Source organism: Ranitomeya variabilis, chromosome 4, assembly GCF_051348905.1.
Source record: "Ranitomeya variabilis isolate aRanVar5 chromosome 4, aRanVar5.hap1, whole genome shotgun sequence".
In the NCBI taxonomy this organism is placed as follows: domain Eukaryota; kingdom Metazoa; phylum Chordata; class Amphibia; order Anura; family Dendrobatidae; genus Ranitomeya; species Ranitomeya variabilis.
In genome coordinates this window covers 176,680,589-176,704,725 of record NC_135235.1, presented here as the reverse complement: position 1 = coordinate 176,704,725, position 24,137 = coordinate 176,680,589, and the positions used below count along the sequence as shown (strand labels likewise).

The 24,137-nt window shown below is 45.3% G+C and overlaps 1 protein-coding gene across 3 annotated transcripts in view; it reads right to left on the bottom strand.

Moving 5' to 3' along the window:
* Nucleotides 1-24,137, bottom strand: part of DLG5 (discs large MAGUK scaffold protein 5) — a 491,099-nt gene that overhangs the window by 288,251 nt on the left and 178,711 nt on the right. For all 3 annotated transcript variants that reach the window (XM_077259413.1, XM_077259411.1, XM_077259412.1), the window contains exons 9-10: nt 18,187-18,371; nt 16,699-16,824 (exon numbers count right to left, since the gene is read on the bottom strand). In XM_077259413.1, the coding sequence (XP_077115528.1) occupies nt 16,699-16,824; nt 18,187-18,371 (311 nt within the window). The remainder of the gene's footprint in view (nt 1-16,698; nt 16,825-18,186; nt 18,372-24,137) is intronic.

The following is a 24,137-nucleotide window of genomic DNA, read 5'->3' as shown; positions in this document are numbered from 1 at the left end:
CCGCCCGCCGAATCGGACCCAGAGTGGCGCCGCCCGCCGAATCGGACCCAGAGTGGCGCCGCCCGCCGAATCGAACCCAGAGTGGCGCCGCCCGCCGAATCGGACCCAGAGTGGCGCCGCCCGCCGAATCGGACCCAGAGTGGCGCCGCCCGCCGAATCGGACCCAGAGTGGCGCCGCCCGCCGAATCGGACCCAGAGTGGCGCCGCCCGCCGAATCGGACCCAAGAGTGGCGCCGCCCGCCAAATCGGACCCAGAGTGGCGCCGCTCGCCAAATCGGACCCAGAGTGGCGCCGCCCGCCAAATCGGACCCAGAGTGGCGCCGCCCGCCAAATCGGACCCACAGTGGCGCCGCCCACCAAATCGGACCCACAGTGGCGCCGCCCGCCAAATCGGACCCGGAGTGGCGCCGCCCGCCAAATCGGACCCGGAGTGGCGCCGCCCGCCAAATCGGACCCGGAGTGGCGCCGCCCGCCAAATCGGACCCGGAGTGGCGCCGCCCGCCAAATAGGACCCGGAGTGGCGCCGCCCGCCAAATCGGACCCAGGGTGGCGCCGCCCGCCAAATCGGACCCAGAGTGACCCGGGCCACCAAATCGGACCCAGAGTGACCCGGGCCACCAAATCGGACCCAGAGTGACCCGGGCCACCAAATCGGACCCAGAGTGACCCGGGCCACCAAATCGGACCCAGAGTGACCCGGGCCACCAAATCGGACCCAGAGTGACCCGGGCCACCAAATCGGACCCAGAGTGACCCGGGCCACCAAATCGGACCCAGAGTGACCCGGGCCACCAAGCCTCAACCCTGAGGGGCTACAACTACCAAACCAGCGCCTGAGGGGCACCCAAGTGTGAAAGTCTTGCAGGGGCAGCCCGGGCACCATTCCAAAGCACTATCTGTAGTTCCTTCAGGAAATACCCATCTAGTTACTTTTGTGAGATTCAAGTTATTTCTGTGACCATTGTGGGTTTTTCTGTCATTAACCCCTTCATGACCCAGCCTATTTTGGCCTTAATGACCTTGCCGTTTTTTGCAATTCTGACCAGTGTCCCTTTATGAGGTAATAACTCAGGAACGCTTCAACGGATCCTAGCGATTCTGAGACTGTTTTTTCGTGACATATTGGGCTTCATGTTAGTGGTAAATTTAGGTCGATAATTTCTGAGTTTATTTGTGAAAAAAGCGGAAATTTGGCAAAAATTTTGAAAATTTCGCAATTTTCACATTTTGAATTTTTATTCTGTTAAACCAGAGAGTTATGTGACACAAAATAGTTAATAAATAACATTTCCCACATGTCTACTTTACATCAGCACAATTTTGGAAACAATTTTTTTTTTTGCTAGGAAGTTATAAGGGTTAAAATTTGACCAGTGATTTCTCATTTTTACAACAAAATTTACAAAACCATTTTTTTTAGGGACCACCTCACATTTGAAGTCAGTTTGAGGGTTCTATATGGCTGAAAATACCCAAAAGTGACACCATTCTAAAAACTGCACCCCTCAAGGTGCTCAAAACCACATTCAAGAAGTTTATTAACCCTTCAGGTGTTTCACAGCAGCAGAAGAAACATGGAAGTAAAAAATGAACATTTAACTTTTTAGTCACAAAAATGATCTTTTAGCAACAATTTTTTTATTTTCCCAAGGGTAAAAGGAGAAACTGGACCACGGACGTTGTTGTCCAATTAAAAAAGAAAATGGCTGACAGCACTCACTGCTTGATAAAGACCTGCTTAGGTCGAAACGTCGCTTGCTTTGATGGCATAATAAACTCTTTTGTATATACTTCACCTGGATGGAGCGCTGTGACCCCTTTTTTCTGTTGTTGTCCAATTTGTCCTGAGTACGCTGATACCTCATATGTGGGGGTAAACCACTGTTTGGGCGCACGGCAGGGCTCGGAAGGGAAGGAGCGCCATTTGACTTTTTCAATGAAAAATTGGCTCCAATCTTTAGCGGACACCATGTCGCGTTTGGAGAGCCCCCGTGTGCCTAAACATTGGAGCTCCCCCACAAGTGACCCCATTTTGGAAACTAGACCCCCCAAGGAACTTATCTAGAAGCATAGTGAGCACTTTAAACCCCCAGGTGCTTCACAAATTGATCCGTAAAAATGAAAAAGTACTTTTTTTTCACATGGGCAACAGGATAAAATGGATCCTAAAATTAGTTGGGCAATTTCTCCTGAGTATGCCGATACCTCATATGTGGGGGTAAACCACTGTTGGGTGCACGGCAAGGCTCGGAAGGGGAGGCGTGCCATTTGACTTTTTGAATGGAAAATTAGCTCCAATCGTTAGCGGACATCATGTCGTGTTTGGAGAGCCCCTGTGTGCCTAAACATTGGAGCTCCCCTACAAGTGACCCCATTTTGGAAACTAGACCCCCCAAGGAACTTATCTAGATGCATAGTGAGCACTTATAACCCCCAGGTGCTTCACAGAAGTTTATAACGCAGAGCCGTGAAAATAAAAAAATAATTTTTCTTTCCTCAAAAATGATTTTTAGCCCAGAATTTTTTATTTTCCCAAGGGTAATAGGAGAAATTGGACCCCAAATGTTGTTGTCCAGTTTGTCCTGAGTACGATGATACCCCATATGTGGGGGTAAACCACTGTTTGGGCGCACGGCAGGGCTCGGAAGGGAAGGCACGCCATTTGGCTTTTTGAATGGAAAATTAGCTCCAATCATTAGCGGACACCATGTCGCGTTTGGAGAGCCCCTGTGTGCCTAAACATTGGAGCTCCCGCACAAGTGAACCCATTTTGGAAACTAGACCTCCCAAGGAACTAATCTAGATGTGTGGTGAGCACTTTGAACCCCCAAGTGCTTCACAGAAGTTTATAACGCAGAGCCATGAAAATAAAAAATAATTTTTCTTTTCTCAAAAATGATTTTTTAGCCCACAATTTTTTATTTTCCCAAGGGTAACAGGAGAAATTGGACCCCAAAAGTTGTTGTCCAGTTTCTCCTGAGTACGCTGATACCCCATATGTGGGGGTAAACCACTGTTTGGGCACATGCCGGGGCTCGGAAGGGAAGTAGTGACGTTTTGGAATGCAGACTTTGATGGAATGGTCTGCGGGCATCATGTTACGTTTGCAGAGCCCCTGATATGCCTAAACAGTAGAAACCCCCCACAAGTGACCCCATTTTGGAAACTAGACCCCCCAAGGAACTTATCTAGATGTGTGGTGAGCACGTTCAACCCCCAAGTGCTTCACAGAAGTTTACAACGCAGAGCCGTTGAAAATAAAAAATCATTTTTCTTTCCTCAAAAAAGATGTTTTAGCAAGCAATTTTTTATTTTCACAAGGGTAACAGGAGAATTTGGACCCCAATATTTGTTGCCCAGTTTGTTGTGAATACGCTGATACCCCATATGTGGGGGTAAACCACTGTTTGGGCACACGTCAGGGCTCGGAAGGGAAGTAGTGACATTTGAAATGCAGACTTTGATGGAATGGTCTGCGGGCGTCACATTGCATTTGCAGAGCCCCTGATGTGCCTAAACAGTAGAAACACCCCACAAGTGACCCCATTTTGGAAACTAGACCCCCGAAGGAACTTATCTAGATGTGTGGTGAGCACTTTCAACCCCCAAGTGCTTCACAGAAGTTTATAACGCAGAGCCGTGAAAATAAAAAATAATTGTTCTTTCCTCAAAAATTATGTTTTAGGCTGGTTTCACACTTGCGTTTTTATCTGCATGCGTTTTTTAAAAAAACGCATGTGTGAAAAACGCATGTAAACGCGGTAAAACGCATGCGTTTTTTAGACGCATGCGTTTTTATAGAAAAGCACAAGAAAACACAAGAAAACACAAGAAAAAACAAAACCCTAACCCTAACCCTACCCCTATCCCTAACACTAAACGTGACTGAAATACGTGGCACTGAAATACGTGCAACTGAAATACGTGTTACTTAAATACGTGGCACTTAAATACGTGGCACGTGGCACTTAAATACGTGGCACGTGGCACTTAAATACGTGGCACGTGGCACTTAAATACGTGGCACGTGGCACTTAAATACGTGGCACGTGGCACTTAAATACGTGGCACGTGGCACTTAAATACGTGGCACGTGGCACTTAAATATGTGGTACTTAAATACGTGGCACTTAAATATGTGGCACGTGGCACTTAAATACGTGGCACACGTGGCACTGAAATACGTGATACGTGGCACTTAAATACGTGGCACGTGGCATACGTGGCACTGAAATACGTGATACGTGGCACTTAAATACGTGGCAATATGACTGTCAGAAAATGTTCATTAAACGGTTAGGGGTGAGGTTAGGGGTAGAGTTAGGGTTAGGGTTTGGATCCCTTTATCACCTTGATGGTGGTGGGTGGCTTTTCAGTGTGTTTTCTGGTTTTTTTCTATAAAAACGCATGCGTTTTTAGCGCAAACAAACGCATGTGCTTAAAAACGCATGCGTTTACATAGACAGCAATGCATTTTTTTGCCGCGAAAAAACGCATGCGTTTTTTCGCGGCAAAAAAACGCGCAAGAAAATACTGCAGGTAGCATTTTTGAAAATGAACGCATGCAGACAAAAAACGCATGCGTTTGAAAACGCGATCAAACGCATGTGCAAAAAACGCATGCGTTTTCAATGTTAAATATAGGGAAAAAAACGCATGCGTTTTTTGTGCAAAAAACGCTGCAGACAAAAACGCAAGTGTGAAACCAGCCTAAGGCTACGTTCACATTTGCGGTCCTCGCCGCAGCGTCGGGCGCCGCAGCGGCGCCGCATGCATCATGCGCCCCTATATTTAACATGGGGGCGCATGGACATGCGGTGCACTTGCGTTTGGCGCCGCATGCGTCCCTGCGGCGCCCGCGTCGGGGCGCAGAGGACGCAGCAAGTTGCATTTTTGCTGCGTCCAAAATCAATGAAAAAAAGGATGCATGCGGCGCAAAACGCAGCGTTGTGCATGCGTTTTGCCGCGTTTTTGTTTGCGTTGTGCGCTGCGGCGCCGACGCTGCGGCGCACAACGCAAATGTGAACGTAGCCTTAGCAAGTAATTTTTTATTTTTGCAAGGGTAACAGGAGAAATTGGACCCCAACAGTTGTTGCCCAGTTTGTCCTGAGTACGCTGGTACCCCAAATGTGGGGGTAAACCACTGTTTGGGCGCACGTCGGGGCTTGGAAGGGCGGGAGCACCATTTGACTTTTTGAACGCAAGATTGGCTGGAATCAATGGTGGCGCCATGTTGCGTTTGGAGACCCCTGATGTGCCTAAACAGTGGAAACCCCTCAATTCTAACTTCAACACTAACCCCAACAGACCCCTAATCCTAATCCCAACTGTAGCCATAACCCTAATCACAACCTTAACCCCAACACACCCCTAACCACAACCCTAACCGCAACACACCCGTAACCCTAATTCCAACCCTAATCCTAACCCTAATCCCAACCGTAACCCTAATCCCAACCCTAACCACAACTGTAACCCCAACACACCCCTAACCCTATCCGTAACCCTAACCACAAGCCTAATCTTAACCCTATTTCAAACCCTAGCCCTAATTCCAACCCTAACTCTAATTCCAACCCTAACCCTAAGGTTATGTGCCCACGTTGCGGATTCGTGTGAGATCTTTCCGCACGATTTTTGAAAAATCTGCAGGTAAAAGGCACTGCGTTTTACCTGCGGATTTACAGCAGATTTCCAGTGTTTTTTTGTGCGGATTTCACCTGCGGATTCCTATTGAGGAACAGGTGTAAAACGCTGCGGAATCCGCACAAAGAATTGACATGCTGCGGAAAATACAATGCAGCGTTTCTGCACGGAATTTTCCGCACCATGGGCACAGCGGATTTGGTTTTCCTTAGGTGTACATGGTACTGTAAACCTGATGGAAAACTGCTTTGAATTCGCAGCGGCCAATCCGCTGCGGATCCGCGGCCAATCCGCTGCGGATCCGCGGCCAATCCGCTGCGGATCCGCGGCCGATCCGCTGCGGATCCGCGGCCGATCCGCCGCGGATCCGCTGCCGATCCGCCGCGGATCCGCGGCCGATCCGCCGCGGATCCGCGGCCGATCCGCCGCGGATCCGCTGCCGATCCGCTGCGGATCCGCGGCCGATCCGCTGCGGATCCGCGGCCGATCCGCTCTGTGTGCACATGCCATAACCCTACCCCTAACCCTAACCCGTAACCCTACCCCTAACCCTACCCCTAGTTCTAACCCTAGTCCTAGTGGAAAAAGAAAAAAAAATATTTTCTTTATTTTATTATTGTCCCTACCTATGGGGGTGATAAAGGGGGGCGTTTATTTATTATTTTTTTATTTTGATCGCTGTGTTAGAACCTACCACAGCGATCAAAATGTACCTGTAATGAATCAGCCAGCCGGCTGATTCGGCGGGCGCACTGAGCATGCGCCCACCATTTTGGAAGATGGCGGCGCCCAGCGAGGAGACGGACCGACACCGGGAGCCTAGGTAAGTATAAGGGGGGGGAGATCGGGGCACGGGGGGGGCGTCGGAGCACCGGGGGGTGACATAGGAGCAGGGGGGGAGCGGGCAGGAGGACGGGGGAGCGGAGCACAGGACGGAGGGGACCGGACCCCATAACGGAGCACTGGGGGGGCGATCGGTGGGGTGGGGTCACTTCAGGTTTTCCAGCCATGGCCGATGGTATTGCAGCATCGGCCATGGCTGGATTGTAATATTTCACCAGTTTTTTAGGTGAAATATTACAAATCTCTCTGATTGGCAGTTTCACTTTCAACAGCCAATCAGAGCGATCGTAGCCACGGGGGGGTGAAGCCACCCCCCCTGGGCTGAAGTACCACTCCCCCTCTCCCTGCAGATCGGGTAAAATAGGAGTTAACCCCTTCACCCGATCTGCAGGGACGCGATCATTCCATGACGCCACATAGGCGTCATGGGTCGGATTGGCACCGGTTTTCATGACGCCAACGTGGCGTCAAAGGTCGGGAAGGGGTTAAAAGAGGGGTACCAGCAATATTGACCACGTGTGTATATGTTCTATTTTAAAATTCAACAGGGAACAAATACTTGCTGTCACTTAATGAAACTAAGCATATTGATGAGTTTTTAACTAAAACTTACATTACAGATGCATTTAACTAAAAAAAGGCCAAAAAAATTTCAAATCTGCAGTACTGAAAAAACACAATCATGGGTATTAATTACATGCCTAAAGCGAATCTGTCAGCAGGACTTCATACCCAAACTATTTATAAGTGTACTAGATGGAGGCCCGATGCTGTCGCATCGGGTGGGCAGTAATGCCACAATGGGGGCAGACTTTGCAGCATTGAGAATCCCCCACCCCCATGTGCTCACCCACCTATCCACTCTCTCTTTCCCCATGTGCTGACTTCTCCAGTCTATGCTCTCTTCTTTGACCTGTCTACCCCATGTGATATATGCATTGTTTTGTCCCAGCGATGCTGTTGCTCTTCAAGAGTCATTTGCCCGTTGTCGTCTTCGACGTTGTGCCTTTGCTGCTTTCCTTTCGTTGTCATTGTCATACTTTTTAGGAGCAGCCATGTTGTTATTGATATTTGCTTTTAAAGGGGTTTTCCCACAAACTAAAGTTCATTTTAAAAATGGTCTGTGTCTGACCGTGTACAGAACATACCACAGCTCCTGGGCAGGGGAGGAAGCAAAAGACAATACTGACATTATAGAAGGAGATCTCAGAGGATTCATTTTGTGAGGTAAAATATTGTTTAAAAACAGTCAGTGAAATATTTTACCTGATAAAATGAATCCTCTGTTTTCCCCTGCTGTAATGTTAGTTTTGTTTTTCGCTTCCTCCGCTTCCTCCCCTGCCCAGGAGATGTGGCATGCTCCGTACACAGTCAGACACAGACAATTTTTAAAATGAACTTTCGTTTGTGGGAAAACCCCTTTAATGTGAACAGCTTCCTCTGCCTGTAGACACGTCGCGCATCTGCCGACAGAATCAGCCGAATGATTCGCACGGAATTCGCACAGGCGCAGTAAATCAGACTGCCGCCATTTTTGTGCAGACAGATAGTGGTGGTCACATTAAAACTGCGCCTGCGCTCCTCCTGTAAAAGATGGCGGTGGTCAATGAATCATTCGGCTTATCCAAGCGGCGATGTGTTCGCGACGGTGTTCCATTGGTGTGTGTGTACCACCAGCAGTTTCCAAATTGAGACACCCATCACTTGGGTGTCCCAATATGGAGGTCGGTGAACTTCCGCCGCTTGGAATTCTGGGATCCGGACACATCTGGACGGAACAGGATGTGGAGACATTACAAGGTAAGTATATATTAAGATGTAGCTCTTGCAAAGACAAATCCATCCAAACCTTTATCCCCCTCCCCCACAGGTGGTTTGCACATTAATGACCAGGCCAATTTTTCGAATTCTGACCAATGTCACTTTATGAAGTTACAACTCTGGAACGCTTCATTGCACTGATTTGAAGACTGTTTTATTGTGACATATTGTTACCTATGATAGTGGTAACATTTCTTTGATATGACGCATTTATTTGTGAGAAAAACTGAAATTTGGCAAAAATTTGGTAAATGTTGCATTTTTCAAACTATGAATTCTTATGCCCTTAAATGAGAGAGATATGTCACACAAAGTAGTTAAATACAATTTCCCACATATCTACTTTACATCAGCACAATTTTTTAAAACATTTTTATTGTTAAGAAGTTATAAGGGTTAAAAGTTGACCACCAATTTCTAATTATTCCAACAAAATTTACAAAACCATTATATTTTATGGGACCACATCACATTTGAAGTGACTTTGAGGGGTCTATATAGGACAGAAAATACCCAAAACTGACACGATTCTAAAAATTGTACCCCTCAAGTAGAGTTGAGTGAATATGTTCAGAATAGGTCACTGAATATGAATTTGCCATATTCGTGCCATATTGGTACCCTATTTGTGCCAAATTTATGTTTGACGATCATCATCATTTCTACTCCCATTGACTCCAATGACATTCAGCTGTGTTCGGCGAATATTGCAAATACAATATCCACCACCGATCATAATCGGAACAGAATCTTGAAAAATTCGCTCATCGCTACTTAAGTTGCTCAAAACAACATTCAAGAAGTATATTAACCCTTCAGATGCTTCACAGGAAATTTTGGAATGTGGAAAAAAATAATAAACATTTAACTTTTTTCACAAAAATTTAACTTTAGACCCTAATTTTTTATTTTTGTAAGGGTAACAGAAAAAAATGGATGCTAAAATTTGTTGTGCAATTTCTCCTGAGCATGCCGATATCCCGTATGTGGGGGTAAAACCAATGCTTGGGTACACAACAGAGCTCAGAAGGGAAGAAATGCCATTTGACTTTTTGAATGTAAAACTTGCTGGAACAATTAGCGAACAAACACCATGTGTTTTGGAGAGCCCCTAAAGTGCCTAAACAGTGAAAATCTCCCAAAAGTGACACCAATTTGGAATTTAGATCCCTTAGGGAACTTATCTAGATGTATGGTAAGCATATTAAACCCCCAGGTGCTTCACAGAAGTTTATAACGTTGAGCTGTGAAAATAAAAAAAAAAATCACATTTTTTTCCCACAAAAATTTTTTTTAGCCCCAGATTTTGTATTTTGTTAAGGGTAACAGGAGAAATTGCACAGTACACTTTGTTGTGTAACTTCTGATTTTGCCAATATGAGGAAGAAAACTACTGTTTTCTTGCACAGCAGGGATCGGAAGGAAAGGAGCATCATTTGACTTTTGAAATGCAAAATGTACTGGAATCACTAGCAGATGCAATGTCCCGTTTGGAGAGCACCTGATGTGTCAAAGCAGTGGAAACACCCAAGTGACCACATTTTGGAAACTAGACCCCTAAAGGAATGTATTTAGATGCGTGGTAAGCACCTTGAACACCCAGGTGCTTCACAGAAGTTGAGCTATAAAAATAAATAAAATCACATTTTCCCCACAAATGTTATTTTAGCCCCATTTTTTTTACTTTCACAAGGGTAACAGGACACATTGCACCATATAATTTGCTGTGCAATTTCTTCTGAGTACGCTGATATCCCATATATAGGGGAAAACTGCTTTTGAGGCACAGTGCAAAGCTCAGAAGGGAAGAAGAGACATATTGGAGTGCAGATTTAGCTGGAATGGTTTAAGGGTGCCATGTCACATTGGCAGAACCCCTGAGGTGCCATAACAATAGAAACCCCTCATAGACTAAGGGTACCGTCACACAGTACCATTTTAATCGCTACGACGGCACGATCCGTGACGTCGCAGCGATCGTATGATTATCGCTCCAGCGTCGTAGACTGCGGTCACACGTTGCAATCACGGCGCTGGAGCGATGCCGAAGTCCCCGGTAACCAGGGTAAACATCGGGTAACTAAGCGCAGGGCCGCGCTTAGTAACCCGATGTTTACCCTGGTTACCAGCGTAAACGTAAAAAAACCAAACAGTACATACTCACATTCCGGTGTCTGTCCCCGGCGTTCTGCTTCTCTCCACTGTGTAAGCGCCATAGCCGGAAAGCACAGCGGTGACGTCAGACGTCACCGCTGTGCTCGCTTTCTGGCTGGCAGACGCTCACACAGTGCAGAGAAGCTGAGACGCCGGGGACAGACACCGGAATGTAAGTATGTACTGTTTGTTTTTTTAACGTTTACGCTGGTAACCACGGTAAACATCGGGTTACTAAGCGTGGCCCTGCGCTTAGTTACCCGATGTTTACCCTGGTTACAAGCGAACACATCGCTGGATCGCTGTCACACACAACGATCCAGCGATGTCAGCGGGTGATCAAGCGACGAAAGAAAGTTCCATACGATCTGCTACGACGTACGATTCTCAGCAGGATCCCTGATCGCTGCTGCGTGTCAGACACTGCGATATCGTAACGATATCGCTAGAACGTCACGAATCGTACCGTCGTAGCGATCAAAATGGTACTGTGTGACGGTACCCTAACTCATTTTACAAACTACAACCCCCAATGAATTCATCTAGGGGTGCAGTGATCATATTGATACCACATGTGCCTCACAGAATTTTATACATTGAGTGGTGAAGAAAGAGTATATTACATTTTTACCACTCAAATGCTGTTTTAGCTCCAAGTTTTAAATTTTTCTTAGCGCTAATAAGAGACATTTTTATAACAGATTGACCTCAGTTTATTGTAAAAATTTCTCCTGAGTGCACAATACCCTACATGCATTCGGGAAATACTTTTCAAACACAGTGAAAAGTTCAGCAGGAAAGGAGAAATATATTGTACAAATTTTGCTATTTTGGTTTGCGGGTGGAATGACGCACTGGGAGAGCCCCTGAGGTGCTAGAACAGCAAAAAACCCATAAGTGACACTTCTCAACAAATTTATCTAGAGGGTGCACTGATCATATTGACACCACGGGTGTGTCACAGAATTTTATACCATTGTGTAGTGAAGAAAAAATACTTACATTTTTACCACCAAAATTTTGTTTTAGCACCAGATTTTTGATTTTCACGCAAGAAGTGGATAAAGATGGCACCATAATTTGTCCCACAATTTCTATTGAACATGGCAATATCCCATTTGTGGCTGCACAGCACTGCTTAGCCACACAGCGAGACTCAGGAGGACGGAGCGCTATTTGCCTCCTGGAATGCAGATTTTCCTAGAACAGTTTGTGGACTCCATTTACAGAGCCCCTACGAGATAGAAGAACAGAATCCCTCCCTCGAGTGACCCCCTTTGAGAATTTATCTACAGATGTAGTGTATTTTGACTTCCATGGGTGTTTTCCAGAAACAAGTAGCAATTGATGTTGCTGAATGGAAATTGCAAACTGCTGTTGTAGTGACCAGTACGCTGTAGATATCAGCACCTTATAGTGACCAGTACGTTATGCCCAGCTCATGCTTCTGGAGAAAAGCTGCCGCACATTAGGCTGGCTCTTATCGCTACAGAAATACCAAACATGTGAACCTTGTACGTGGTTTAGTTACACTGGGGATCAGAAGGGAAGGGTCATTTAGATTTGGGAGCGCAGAATTTGTTGAATTTCTTTTGGAGGGTGAGGAGCCATTTTGCTTTTCCAGAGCCTTTGTATTACTTTCCGATAACAGCTTTTTTTTGAGGATAGAGTTGAAGCTTTTGTTAGGAACATTTTACATAACGTTTGAGATCACATTTATTCTGAGCTCTATGCTGAAGAACTTACCGTATTTTTCGGACTATAAGACGCACCGGACCATAAGGCGCACCCCAAATTTGGGGTGAAAATTGCAGAAAAAAAGATTTTTTATAAGATGGGGGTCCGTCTTATTGTCCGAATTTACAGTATCTTACCTGAGGGCTGGTGGTGGCAGAGCAGGGTCACAGGAGGCATGGTGGCGGCAGAGGTGGGGTGATGCGGTACGGCGTGCACCTGAGCAGGGTCCCTTCCTGCTTAGGTGGGCGACGCCACGGCCTGGTGTCCATGGGAGGGTGGCAGCAGTGGTTACCGACAGAGGTGCTGGGATGAGGAGGCACAGTGAGAGGTATGGTGTGAGAGGGGTCCCTTTCCCCGGAGAGGTTCAGGAAGGATCTCGTGGGCACATGGACTGGAGATGGAGGTAGTGGTGTACATTGTGAAGCGAGTATTCCACAGGAGCTCAGATGTCTGAGTCCTTGCCGCTTCCCGGCGCTCCTCAGCGCAATAATTATTTCAGAAGCCGGTAATAAGTGAGGAGCTCCGCTACCGAGACACAGCCGCCATGACCGGACACTGCGGGAAAAGCGCCTCTGTACTGCTGCGAGCCCTGCTGGAGGCGGAGAGCCGGCCGTGCCATGCGGTGCTGAGGAGCGCCGGGAAGCGGCAAGGACTCAGACATCTGAGCTCCTGTGGAATACTCGCTTCACAATGTACACCACTACCTCCATCATCTCCAGTCCATGTGCCCACGACATCCCTCCTGAACCTTGCTGCACCCATCCTGGGAAGCAAAAGGATGGAGTATACAGAGTCCAAAGTCCCGGTGAGGTGATGCAGCAGCCCTGTAATGCAGCAGAGCCGGGTGAATCCTGTTGATATCGGTGGGCGTGGCCATCCTCCTGAGGCCGCGCATGCGCAGATGGAGCTCTCTGCTGCCCGGGGCTTCAGGATAATGGCCGCGAGATGCCGCGCGTGCGCAGATGGGGATCGCGGCGGCCATTTTCCTGAAGCCGAGTTCGCATCTCGGCTTCAGGAAAATGGCCGCCGCGATCCCCATCTGCGCACGTGCGGCATCCCGCGGCCATTTTCCTGAAGCCCCCGGGCAGCAGAGCGCTCTATCTGCGCACGCGCGGCCTCAGGAAGATGGCCGCGCCCACCGATAACAACAGGATTCACCCGGCTCTGCTGCCTTACCGGGCTGCTGCATCACCTCACCGGGAAAAGGGACCCCGCTCACTGCGCCTCCTCATCTCCGCACCTCTGCTGCCACACCTCTGCCGCCGCACCTCTGCCACCGCACCTCTGCCGCCACGGTAAGCCTGCATTGCGACTATTAGACGCACCCCCCCATTTTCCCCCCTTTTTTGGGGGGGAAAAAGTGCGTCTTGTAGTCCGAAAAATACGGTACATTGAGGTTTCCATCTAAACCTCCACGTGACGTGATTCAGATGAAACCCCCGAGGGATCTATTCACTATAATGAGACAACTGGGTTACTCATGACTGTCTGGCCTCTGTTCAGCGGTGTCCTTGTTTTCAGAAGTGCACAAAACTATGGTCGACTGCACTTTTATGCATGCCTAAAAGCAAAGACACCACAGGATCATAGTCCAGATGGCATCCACAGTGCCTCCATCTGCCTCATTAATGGGAATCTTCCCCCGGGTGTACCGTCGGAACGCATTTCAGAGATTTACATGGAAGCCTCGGTTTAAGCGCTCAGCGCAGAGCTCAGGATAAATGTGTGCCGAGCCTTACAGCGATTTATATCTGTTTTTTATGTTTGGCTGCTGTCACATGCTTTTCTTTTTTGCAAAAACTAGTTTTTGCATCGCCATACTTTGGGAGCTATCATTTTTCCATATTTCAGACGACAGAGTCATGGTGAGGGCTTGTTTTTTGCGGGACGAGTTGATGTTTTTATTCTTACCATTTTCAGGCACATGGCATTTTTTTGACTGCTTTCTATTCCGATTTTTGGGAGGCAGAATGAAAGAAAAAACAGCAATTCAGGAATTTTTTATGTTTTTGTTTTTTTTTGCTGTTCCGCCTGTGGTAAAATTGATAAGGCAGATTTATTCTTCGGGTCAGTACCATTACACCTATTCCAAATTTATATATTTTATGTTTTAGCACTTTTACACAATAAAATCTATTTTTTAGAAAAATAATTATCTTTGCATGACTTTTTTCTGAGAGCTATAATTTTTTCATTTTTCCACTGATTGAGACGTGTGATGGCTTTTTTCTTGAGGGACAAGATGACGGTTGCAGTGGTATCTTGTTTTTTCGTAATCGTCTTTTTTATCTCGTTTTATTCCACTTTCATTTGGCGGTATGATGATAAAGCATTGTATTTTGCCTTGATATTTATTACGGTGTTCACTAAAGAAATTAACTAGAGGGAAAGTTTTACAGGTCGGGTCCTTCTGGACGCTGCAATACCAAATGTGTGCACTTTTATTGGTTATATTTTTTTCCATGAAAATATATTTTATGGGTACAATATACACTGCTCAAAAAAATAAAGGGAACACTAAAATCCCACATCCTAGACATCACTGAATGAAATATTCCAGTTATAAATCTTTATTCATTACATAGTGGAATGTGTTGAGAACAATAAAACCTAAAAGTGATCAACTTAAATCACAACTAATATCCCACGGAGGTCTGGAGTTGGAATGATGCTCAAAATCAAAGTGGAAAATGAAGTTACAGACTGATCCAACTTCAGTGGAAATGCCTCAAGACAAGGAAATGCTGCTCCAAAAAATAAGGGGATCACTTAAACAACAGAATATAGAGTACAGACCAAAAGTTTGGACACACCTTCTCATTTAAAGATTTTTCTGTATATTCATGACTATGAAAATTGTACATTCACACTGAAGGAAGGCATCAAAGTTATGAATTAACACATGTGGAATTATATACTTAACAAAAAAGTGTGAAATAACTGAAATTATGTCTTATATTCTAGGTTCTTCAAAGTAGCCACCTTTTGCTTTGATGACTGCTTTGCACACTCTTGGCATTCTCTTGATGAGCTTCAAGAGTTAGTCACTGGGAATGGTCTTCCAACAATCTTGAAGGAGTTCCCAGAGATGCTTAGCACTTGTTGGCCCTTTTGCCTTCACTCTGCGGTCCAGCTCACCCCAAACCATCTCGATTGGGTTCAGGTCTGGTGACTGTGGAGGCCAGGTCATTTGGCGTAGCAGCCCATCACTTTCCTTCTTGGTCAAATAGACCTTACACAGCCTGGAGGTGTGTTTGGGGTCATTGTCCTGTTGAAAAATAAATGATGGTCCAACTAAACACAAACCGGATGTCAAAGCATGCCGCTGCAAGATGCTGTGGTAGCCATGCTGGTTCAGTATGCCTTCAATTTTGAATAAATCCACAACAGTTTCACCAGCAAAGCACCCCCACACCATCACACCTCCTCCTCCATGCTTCACGGTGGGAACCAGGCATGTAGAGTCCATCCGTTCACCTTTTCTGCGTCGCACAAAGACACGGTGGTTGGAACCAAAGATCTCACATTTGGACTCATCAGACCAAAGCACAAATTTCCACTGGTCTAATGTCCATTCCTTGTGTTCTTTAGCAAAAACAAGTCTCTTCTGCTTGTTGCCCGTCCTTAGCAATGGTTTCCTAGCAGCTATTTTACCATGAAGGCCTGCTGCACAAAGTCTCCTCTTAACAGTTGTTGTAGAGATGTGTCTGCTGCTAGAACTCTGTGTGACATTGACCTGGTCTCTAATCTGAGCTGCTGTTAACCTGCGATTTCTGAGGCTGGTGACTCGGATAAACTTATCCTCAGAAGCAGAGGTACATCTTGGTCTTCCTTTCCTGGGGCGGTCCTCATGTGAGCCAGTTTCTTTGTAGCGCTTGATGGATTTTGCCATTGCACTTGGGGACACTTTCAAAGTTTTCCTAATTTTTCGGACTGACTGACCTTCTTTTCTTAAAGTAATGATGGCCACTTGTTTTTCTTTACTTAGCTGCTTTTTTCTTGCCATAATACAAATTCTAACAGTCTATTCAGTAGGACTATCCGCTGTATATCCACCAGACTTCTGCACAACACAACTGATGGTCCCAACCCCATTTATAAGGCAAGAATTCCCACTTATTAAACCTGACAGGGCACACCTGTGAAGTGTATACCATTCCCGGTGACTACCTCTTGAAGCTCATCAAGAAAATGGCAAGAGTGTGCAAAGCAGTCATCAAAGCAAAAGGTGGCTACTTTGAAGAACCTAGAATATAAGACATAATTTCAGTTGTTTCACACTTTTTAAGTATATTATTCCACATGTGTTAATTCATAGTTTTGATGCCTTCAGTGTGAATGTACAATTTTCATAGTCATGAAAATACAGAAAAATCTTTAAATGGGAAGGTGTGTCCAAACTTTTGGTCTGTACTGTAACTCCAAGTAAATCAAACTTCTGTGAAATCAAACTGTCCAGAACTTACAAACCGGATCATTTGTAACTGCTAAACTCACTTTAATTCCTTCAGTTCTCGCGTAGCATCATTCTTCTGTTTCCGCATGTCATCTAGATTTCTCAATGCTTCTGCTAGTTCACTAACTGCACGGTCTCGTTCTCTGCGCAAATTATCACACAGGGTGCTGATAAAAAAATTTTTAAAAATGAGGGTTAGGATGTTAGTCACAGGGCTATGAAGTTGGTAAGCCAAACCTCCGACTCGTCAATTTCCCTGACTCAGACTCCACAGCACTACCTCACCACTGAGCATGTACATAAAGTGCAGAACAGATTCATCTCAACTAAAATCAGAGATCCTTAGATCAGGAACAAAACAGACATTTATAGGGCATTTCATAACTTTCACAAATTATTATGAAAACATTTACATCATATCCAGCTTTGTCCTACTGAACCAATTTATTTTATATTTTAGGAGTCAGAATTATACTGTGTGCAGAATTATTAGGCAAGTTGTATTTTAGAGGATTATATTTATTATTCATCAACAACTATGTTCTCAATCAACCCAAAAGACTCAAATATCAAAGCTTAATATTTTTGGAAGTTGGAGTGGGTTTTTTTAGATTTGGCTATCTTAGGAGCATATCTGTTTGTGCAGGTAACTATTACTGTGCAGAATTATTAGGCAACGTAATAAAAACCAAATACATAGTCCATTTTATATGGACTTTGACTCCAACAAAATGGACACCGACTCAGACTACACAGCCCTGGTTAATAATGCCTATCCCATCACTGGGTTATCACATTGAAATTTGTTGCTGAAACTTTTTCAGTATGTACTGTTATTTTGCTTACTGACGAAAGTAATGTAAAAGTAACATCAACATGGTGGAGAACTCTGTTTTCATAGAAATAGGTTTTAAACCACTTTTAAACAAAGTCATTAAAGGGACTGTCCCCGAACAAAAGTTCATTTTACTAAGTAGACCTTTGGAATAATAATAACTTCCACAATTGGATGTGTTTAAATAAAATGTTCCTGTGCTAAGATAATCGCATAAATATGCCCATGCTGTGTACTGTGTAATGGCTGCGTCTGACCATACAGGAACTTGATCTGATCATACCACATCTCCTGGGCAGGGGGGAAGCAAAAGAGTATACAGACATTACAGGATGGGGATCATAGCTTATTCTTTTTAAGAGGTAAAATAGTAAGACATTTCCCTGCCTCTTTTTAAACAATGTATTACTTCAAAGAAAGAATCATTTGCGATCCTGCACTGTAAAGTCTGTATACTCTTTTTTTTTTTTTCTCCCCCCTGCCCTGGAGATGTGGTATGATTAGACCATGCCCCTGCCCAGTCAGACACGGCTATTACAGTACACAGCAGAGGCACATTTATAAGATCATCTTAGCACAGGAACATTATATTTAAACACATTTATTTTTGGAAGTTCTTGTTACTCCAAGGTCTATTGATTTAAATTAACTTTTGTTTGTGGGACAATCCCTTTATTGACTATAAATTACTCACCGGATGCTCTCTCTCTCAGCTACAATCTTGTCCCTCTCTTGGAAGGCCCAATCTCGTCTGCATTTGGCTACCTCAGCTTCCTGGGTGGCCTCTTTGAGTTCATGGGTCATTGCTTCATATTGTTTTCTCAGTACTTCTATTTCCTTGTTGGCCCTTTCCATGTCCAAAGTTGCAGAATCCTGAATCTGAAAATAGTGAAGGCCACATGTAAAGTCAAAGGCGAACGCTACATAAGGCCTCATTCAGACGTCTGTGTTTCTTGTACATGTTCAGTCAATTTTTTTTAACAGATACAACAAGCACTCATTATAATCTATCGTGTTATTCATGGACATGTATCTGTGCAAAACTGTCTGTTATTTCCTGGTATCACGGATAACCAGTGCCAAAACAAGTCTATGGTTCTGTGAAAAATACGTAGAGCACACAGATGGCATCGGTGTACAATCCATGTGCTGTCCGTATTTAGCATTGCTAAGTATATGTGAAAGTCTGTAATTTATTTATCTATCCATGAAAAACATGGAACCCATGCAACGCTCTTCTCCCACTGTTGACACACTGATAGCAACACCGCAGAAGAAATGCTAGCACAGGCTTCCAGTATCCGTTGCTTCAGATGCTGGGGTCATCTGAAGGCAATTGTCTATGCTGTAAAGATACCAGATGTGCAGCATCTGAAACAACGGATACTGGAAGCCTGTGCTAGCATTTCTTCTGCGGTGTTGCTATGAGTGTGTCAAGAGTGGGAGAAGAGGCACAAAAAAACAAGAAAAAGAAGCCATGCAAAGGGAGCGCACACCCAAAGAAAATACAATCTAAATAGAAAGATATATAAATTTATTAAACATGGAGACAAGTGCACAAAGATAAAAGCATATTAAAAGAACAACAAACACACCACCGGTCCTATGATAGACATTTAAATAGGAGGACGGCCCAAATGCAGATGGTAGATGACAAGGCAATAAATACACCACCAATATGCTCATTAAATATTATGCATTACAACAGGAAAACCTATAATGTAAAGGGTGAAAAGCCATGTATACTATATATAAATGTCGGCATGGTATGCCCCCTGATTAGATAACCAACAGATGGCAAGGTAGATGTAAATAAATGTAGCAAAACTGGGCGTCCCCAGACAGCCAAAAAATAAAATAAAATATCCTTACACCGTTAGATATAATAGGCCACCAATACGGCCTCAGTAAACCAGAAAAAGGGGGGTAGCAAGGAAACAAAACCGCCTCACCAAAATGAAGGTGCCAAGAGTGTGAAAGTATATGGCACAAGGTAGACAACGGAAGGAAGTCCCAAGAGTGGGAGAAGAGGGCTGCATTGACAATCAAACACAATGGGCATAACTTTGAACACATTTTATAAGTGGTCATAAACTTGTAAATAACTCATGAAAGAATAAAGTTACATTAAAACCAAGCACACCATTGTTTTTCTTGTGAAATTCTCAACAAGTTTGATGTGTCACATGACCCTCTTCCCATTGGAAAAAATAAAGATGGATCCAAAATGGCTGACTTCAAAATGACCGCCATGGTCACCTCCCACCTTGAAAAGTTTTTCCCCTCCCATATACTAATGTGCCACAAACAGGAAGTTGATATCACCAACCATTTCAATTTATTTATGTGTATCCATATAAATGACCCACCCTGTATATATGTATAGCTTATATCCAATGAAAACCCAAAAGTCATCATCTCAGTAAATTAGAATAATTAACCTGCAAAGGTTTCCTTAGCATTTAAAAAGGTCCCTTAGTCTTTTTCAGTAAGCTCCACAATCATGGGTAACACTGCTGACTTGACAGCTATACAGAAGGCAGTCATTGGCACACCACATAAGGGGGGGTAAGCAACAAAAGATCACTGCTAAAGAAGCTGGCTGTTCACAGAGTGCTGTATCCAAGCATATTAATGGAAAGTTGAGTGGAAGGAAAAAGTGTGGTAGAAAAAGGTGCACAAGCAACTGGGATAACCGCAGCCTTGAAAGGATTGTTAAGAAAAGGCCATTCAAATATTTGGGGGAGCACGAATGCAAATGTGTGTATTGTATGATTTATTTTGCAATTAATAAACGAATTTTAAAAAAAAATATTTGGGGGAGATTCACAAGGAATGGACTGCTGCTGGAGTCATTGCTTTAAGAGCCACGACACATAGACGTATCCAAGGTGTTTTCAGATGAAAGTATATTTTGCTTTTCATTTGAAAATTAAGATCCAGGAGTCTGAAGCAAAAGTGGAGAGGCACAAAATCCAAGCTGCTTGAGGTCTAGTGTGAAGTTTCCACAATCAGTGGACACGGGAAGCCGTGTCATCTATTGGTGTAGGTCCACTGTGTTTTATCAAGACCACAGTTAGCGCAGCTGTCTACCAAGAAATTATAGAGCACTTCATGCTTCACTCTGCCAACAAGCTTTTTGGAGATGGAAACTGCCAAAAGTACCAATACCTGGTTTAAAAACAACAGTATTACTGTGCTTGATTGGCAGCAAACTCACCTGAGCTTAACCCCATAGAGAATCTATGGGATATTGTCCAGAGGAAGATGAGCGACACCAGACCCAACAATGCAGACAAGCTGAAGGCTGCTATCAAAGCAACCTGGGCTGTCATAACACCTCACCAGTGCCACAGGCTGATCGCCACCATGACGCATTGATGCAGTAATTGATGTAAAAATACAGCTGAAAAAGGGGCAGCACCTGCCCAGGTCTCTGAGCAAATGCACTACAGGATGCAGCCAACCCATGTAGCAAAGATGTTGGTAACACAGGTGCAAAATAAATAGACAGCCACTCACACCCTACCAATTTATGGAGGGGGTGACTGCTTAGTATATGTTTGCACAATAAAGGTTTGTATGGGGCTTACCGTATATACTCGAGTATAAGCCGACCCGAGTATAAGCCGACCCCCCTAATTTTGCCACAAAAAACTGGGAAAACTTATTGACTCGAGTATAAGCCTAGGGTGGAAAATGCAGCAGGTACCGGTGAATTTCAAAATTAAAAATAGATACTCCATACCATTCATTATGGCCCCATAGATGCTCCACATAAAGCTGTGCCATATATACAATGCTCTGCACCATTGCCCCATAGATACTCCACATAAAGCTGTGCCATATATACAATGCTCTGCACCGTTGCCCCATAGCTGTGCCATATATATATAATGCTCTGCACCGTTGCCCCATAGCTGTGCCATATATATAATGCTCTGCACCGTTGCCCCATAGCTGTGCCATATAGTGCTCTGCACCATTGCCCCATATCTGTGCCATATAGTGCTCTGCACCGTTGCCCCATAGCTGTGCCATATAGTGCTCTGCACCATTATTGCCCCATAGCTGTGCCATATAGTGCTCTGCACCGTTGCCCCATAGCTGTGCCATATAGTGCTCTGCACCGTTGCCCCATAGCTGTGCCATATAGTGCTCTGCACCGTTGCCCCATAGCTGTGCCATATAGTGCTCTGCACCGTTGCCCCATAGCTGTGCCATATAGTGCTCTGCACCTTTGCCCCATAGCTGTGCCATATAGTGCTCTGCACCGTTGCCCCATAGCTGTGCCATATAGTGCTCTGCACCGTTGCCCCATAGCTGTGCCATATAGTGCTCTGCACCGTTGCCCCATAGCTGTGCCATATAGTGCTCTGCACCGTCCATTATTGCCCCATAGCTGCTGCTGCTGCAATAAAAAAAAACAAAAAACACATACTCACCTGTCTTGCTTGCAGCTCCTCACGTCCCGTCCCGGCGTCTCTCCGCACTGACTGATCAGGCAGAGGGCGGCGCGCACACTATATGCGTCATCGCGCCCTCTGCCTGAACAGTCAGAGTGGAGAGACGCCGGGAAGATGGCGCGACGCCCGGCGTGTGGAACGCGGACAGGTGAATATGCGATACTTACCTGCTCCCGGCGTCCCGCTCCTTCCCCCGGACAGCTGTTCTTCGGTGCCGCAGCCTCTTCCTCTGTCAGCGGTCACCGGCACCGCTGATTAGAGGAATGAATTATGCGGCTCCGCCCCTATGGGAGGTGGAGCAGCCTATTCATTTCTCTAATGAGCGGTCCCACGTGACCGCTCAGGGGAAGAGGCTGCGACACCGAAGACAGTGTGACGGGCAGGGGGAGCGACAGGATCGCCGGGACTAGGTAAGTATATGACAGTGCTCACCCGCCGACCCCACCACCGATCATGACTCGAGTATAAGCCGAGAGGGGCACTTTCAGCCCAAAAGTTTGGGCTGAAAATCTCGGCTTATACTCGAGTATATACGGTATGTTCACATGCGGGTAATGCACAGTGTCTGGGTTCCGAGCTTGCTATCTTGGCCAAAATATCAACCAATACCTCACATATTTATATGTATTTTGTGCACTATTTTTCAGGGTGCAGCCAAGCACAGCACGTTTGGTCTTGTATACAGGGGTGTTCACATGGGATGCATTGAGAAAGTGCTGACCAGCCTGCCTAATCGAATAGTATGGGCTTGACTAAAAGGCTGTGAACCAGACACTATGCATTACCTGCATGTGAACAGGTAAGTGAAATGTTTTATTTTTTTTAATGCTTTCTGATGGGGCCATGCATACCAGAATGGAGGTGTGGGCCAATCATACCAGGTCAAGGATGAGGCTCTGCATACCAGGATAGAGATGGGGCCATGCATACTAGGATGAGATGGGGGCCCTGCATACCAGGATAGGGATGAGTGTAATCATTCCTGCCAGGATAGGGATGAGGGGGGCTATTCCTACCAGGATAGGGATGAGGGGCCATGCCTACCAGGATAGAGATAAGGGGGACATGCATACCACGCTAGGGATGAGGAGGCATGCATATTAGGATGGGGATGAGGAGCCATGCACACCAGGTTAGGGATGAGGGGGCCATGCATACCAGGATAGGGATGAGGGGGCCATGCACACCAGGGTAGGGATGAGGGGGCCATGTGTATCAGGATGGGGATACCACTTATACCAGGATAGGGGATATTATGTAGAGATTTCACCACATTTTTTGCTTCGTTTTTTCTCCCCTAACTTCCTCCTCTAAAACCTAGGTGCATCTTATGGTCCGGTGCATTTTATAGTCCGAAAAATACGGCACATTGACCAAAACATGACATATTGCGATGTACATATATGTCAAATGTCTGGTACCGGTGTGAGGCCAAATGTTCCTCTGTATGGGGGAGTCGGCAGGCATAGTGGTTGGCTTGAAAATTTCTTAATACATATCAGGGCTTTTATACGATCGGCTTTGCATTGGCACTTGACTTGTTTGCACACTAAGTTGTACAATATTTTCTATTGCACTTTATTGCTATGTTATTATTTTCTTTACTATTACCATTTGGATTTTTGTCCTACTCAGTTTGTGTATTGTTTGCTTTCTGCCCCATTTTAGTTTTTTTCTGATTGACTAGGATACAAACCAGATATTCAGCAGAATCCTTTTGAAAACATCAATGCTTAAAGTGTTTTCCACTTTCAGGAAAGTAAACTCCAAATACTAAGTAGGAACTCATCCTCCACTGGTCCATTAACGACGCCTCGGCAAGGTTTGGGGATGATAATTTGGTACAGAAGTGACCTCACATTCAGACAGACAGCATGTATCACTGGTGTACCCAATCACTAAAGCCCCCGTCACACTAAGCGAGGTCGCTAGCGAGATCGCTGCCGAGTCACAAGTTTTGTGACGCAACAGCGACCTCAGTAGCGATCTCGCTATGTTTGACACGTAGCAGCGACCAGGCCCCTGCTGTGAGATCGCTGGTCGTGTCGGAATGGCCTGGACCTATTTTTGATCGTTGAGGTCCAGCTGGGTAGCACACATCGCTGTGTTTGACACCTTACCAACGACCTCGTTGACTACAACGTCACACAGGACGTCCCTCATCGAGGTCTGAATCGTC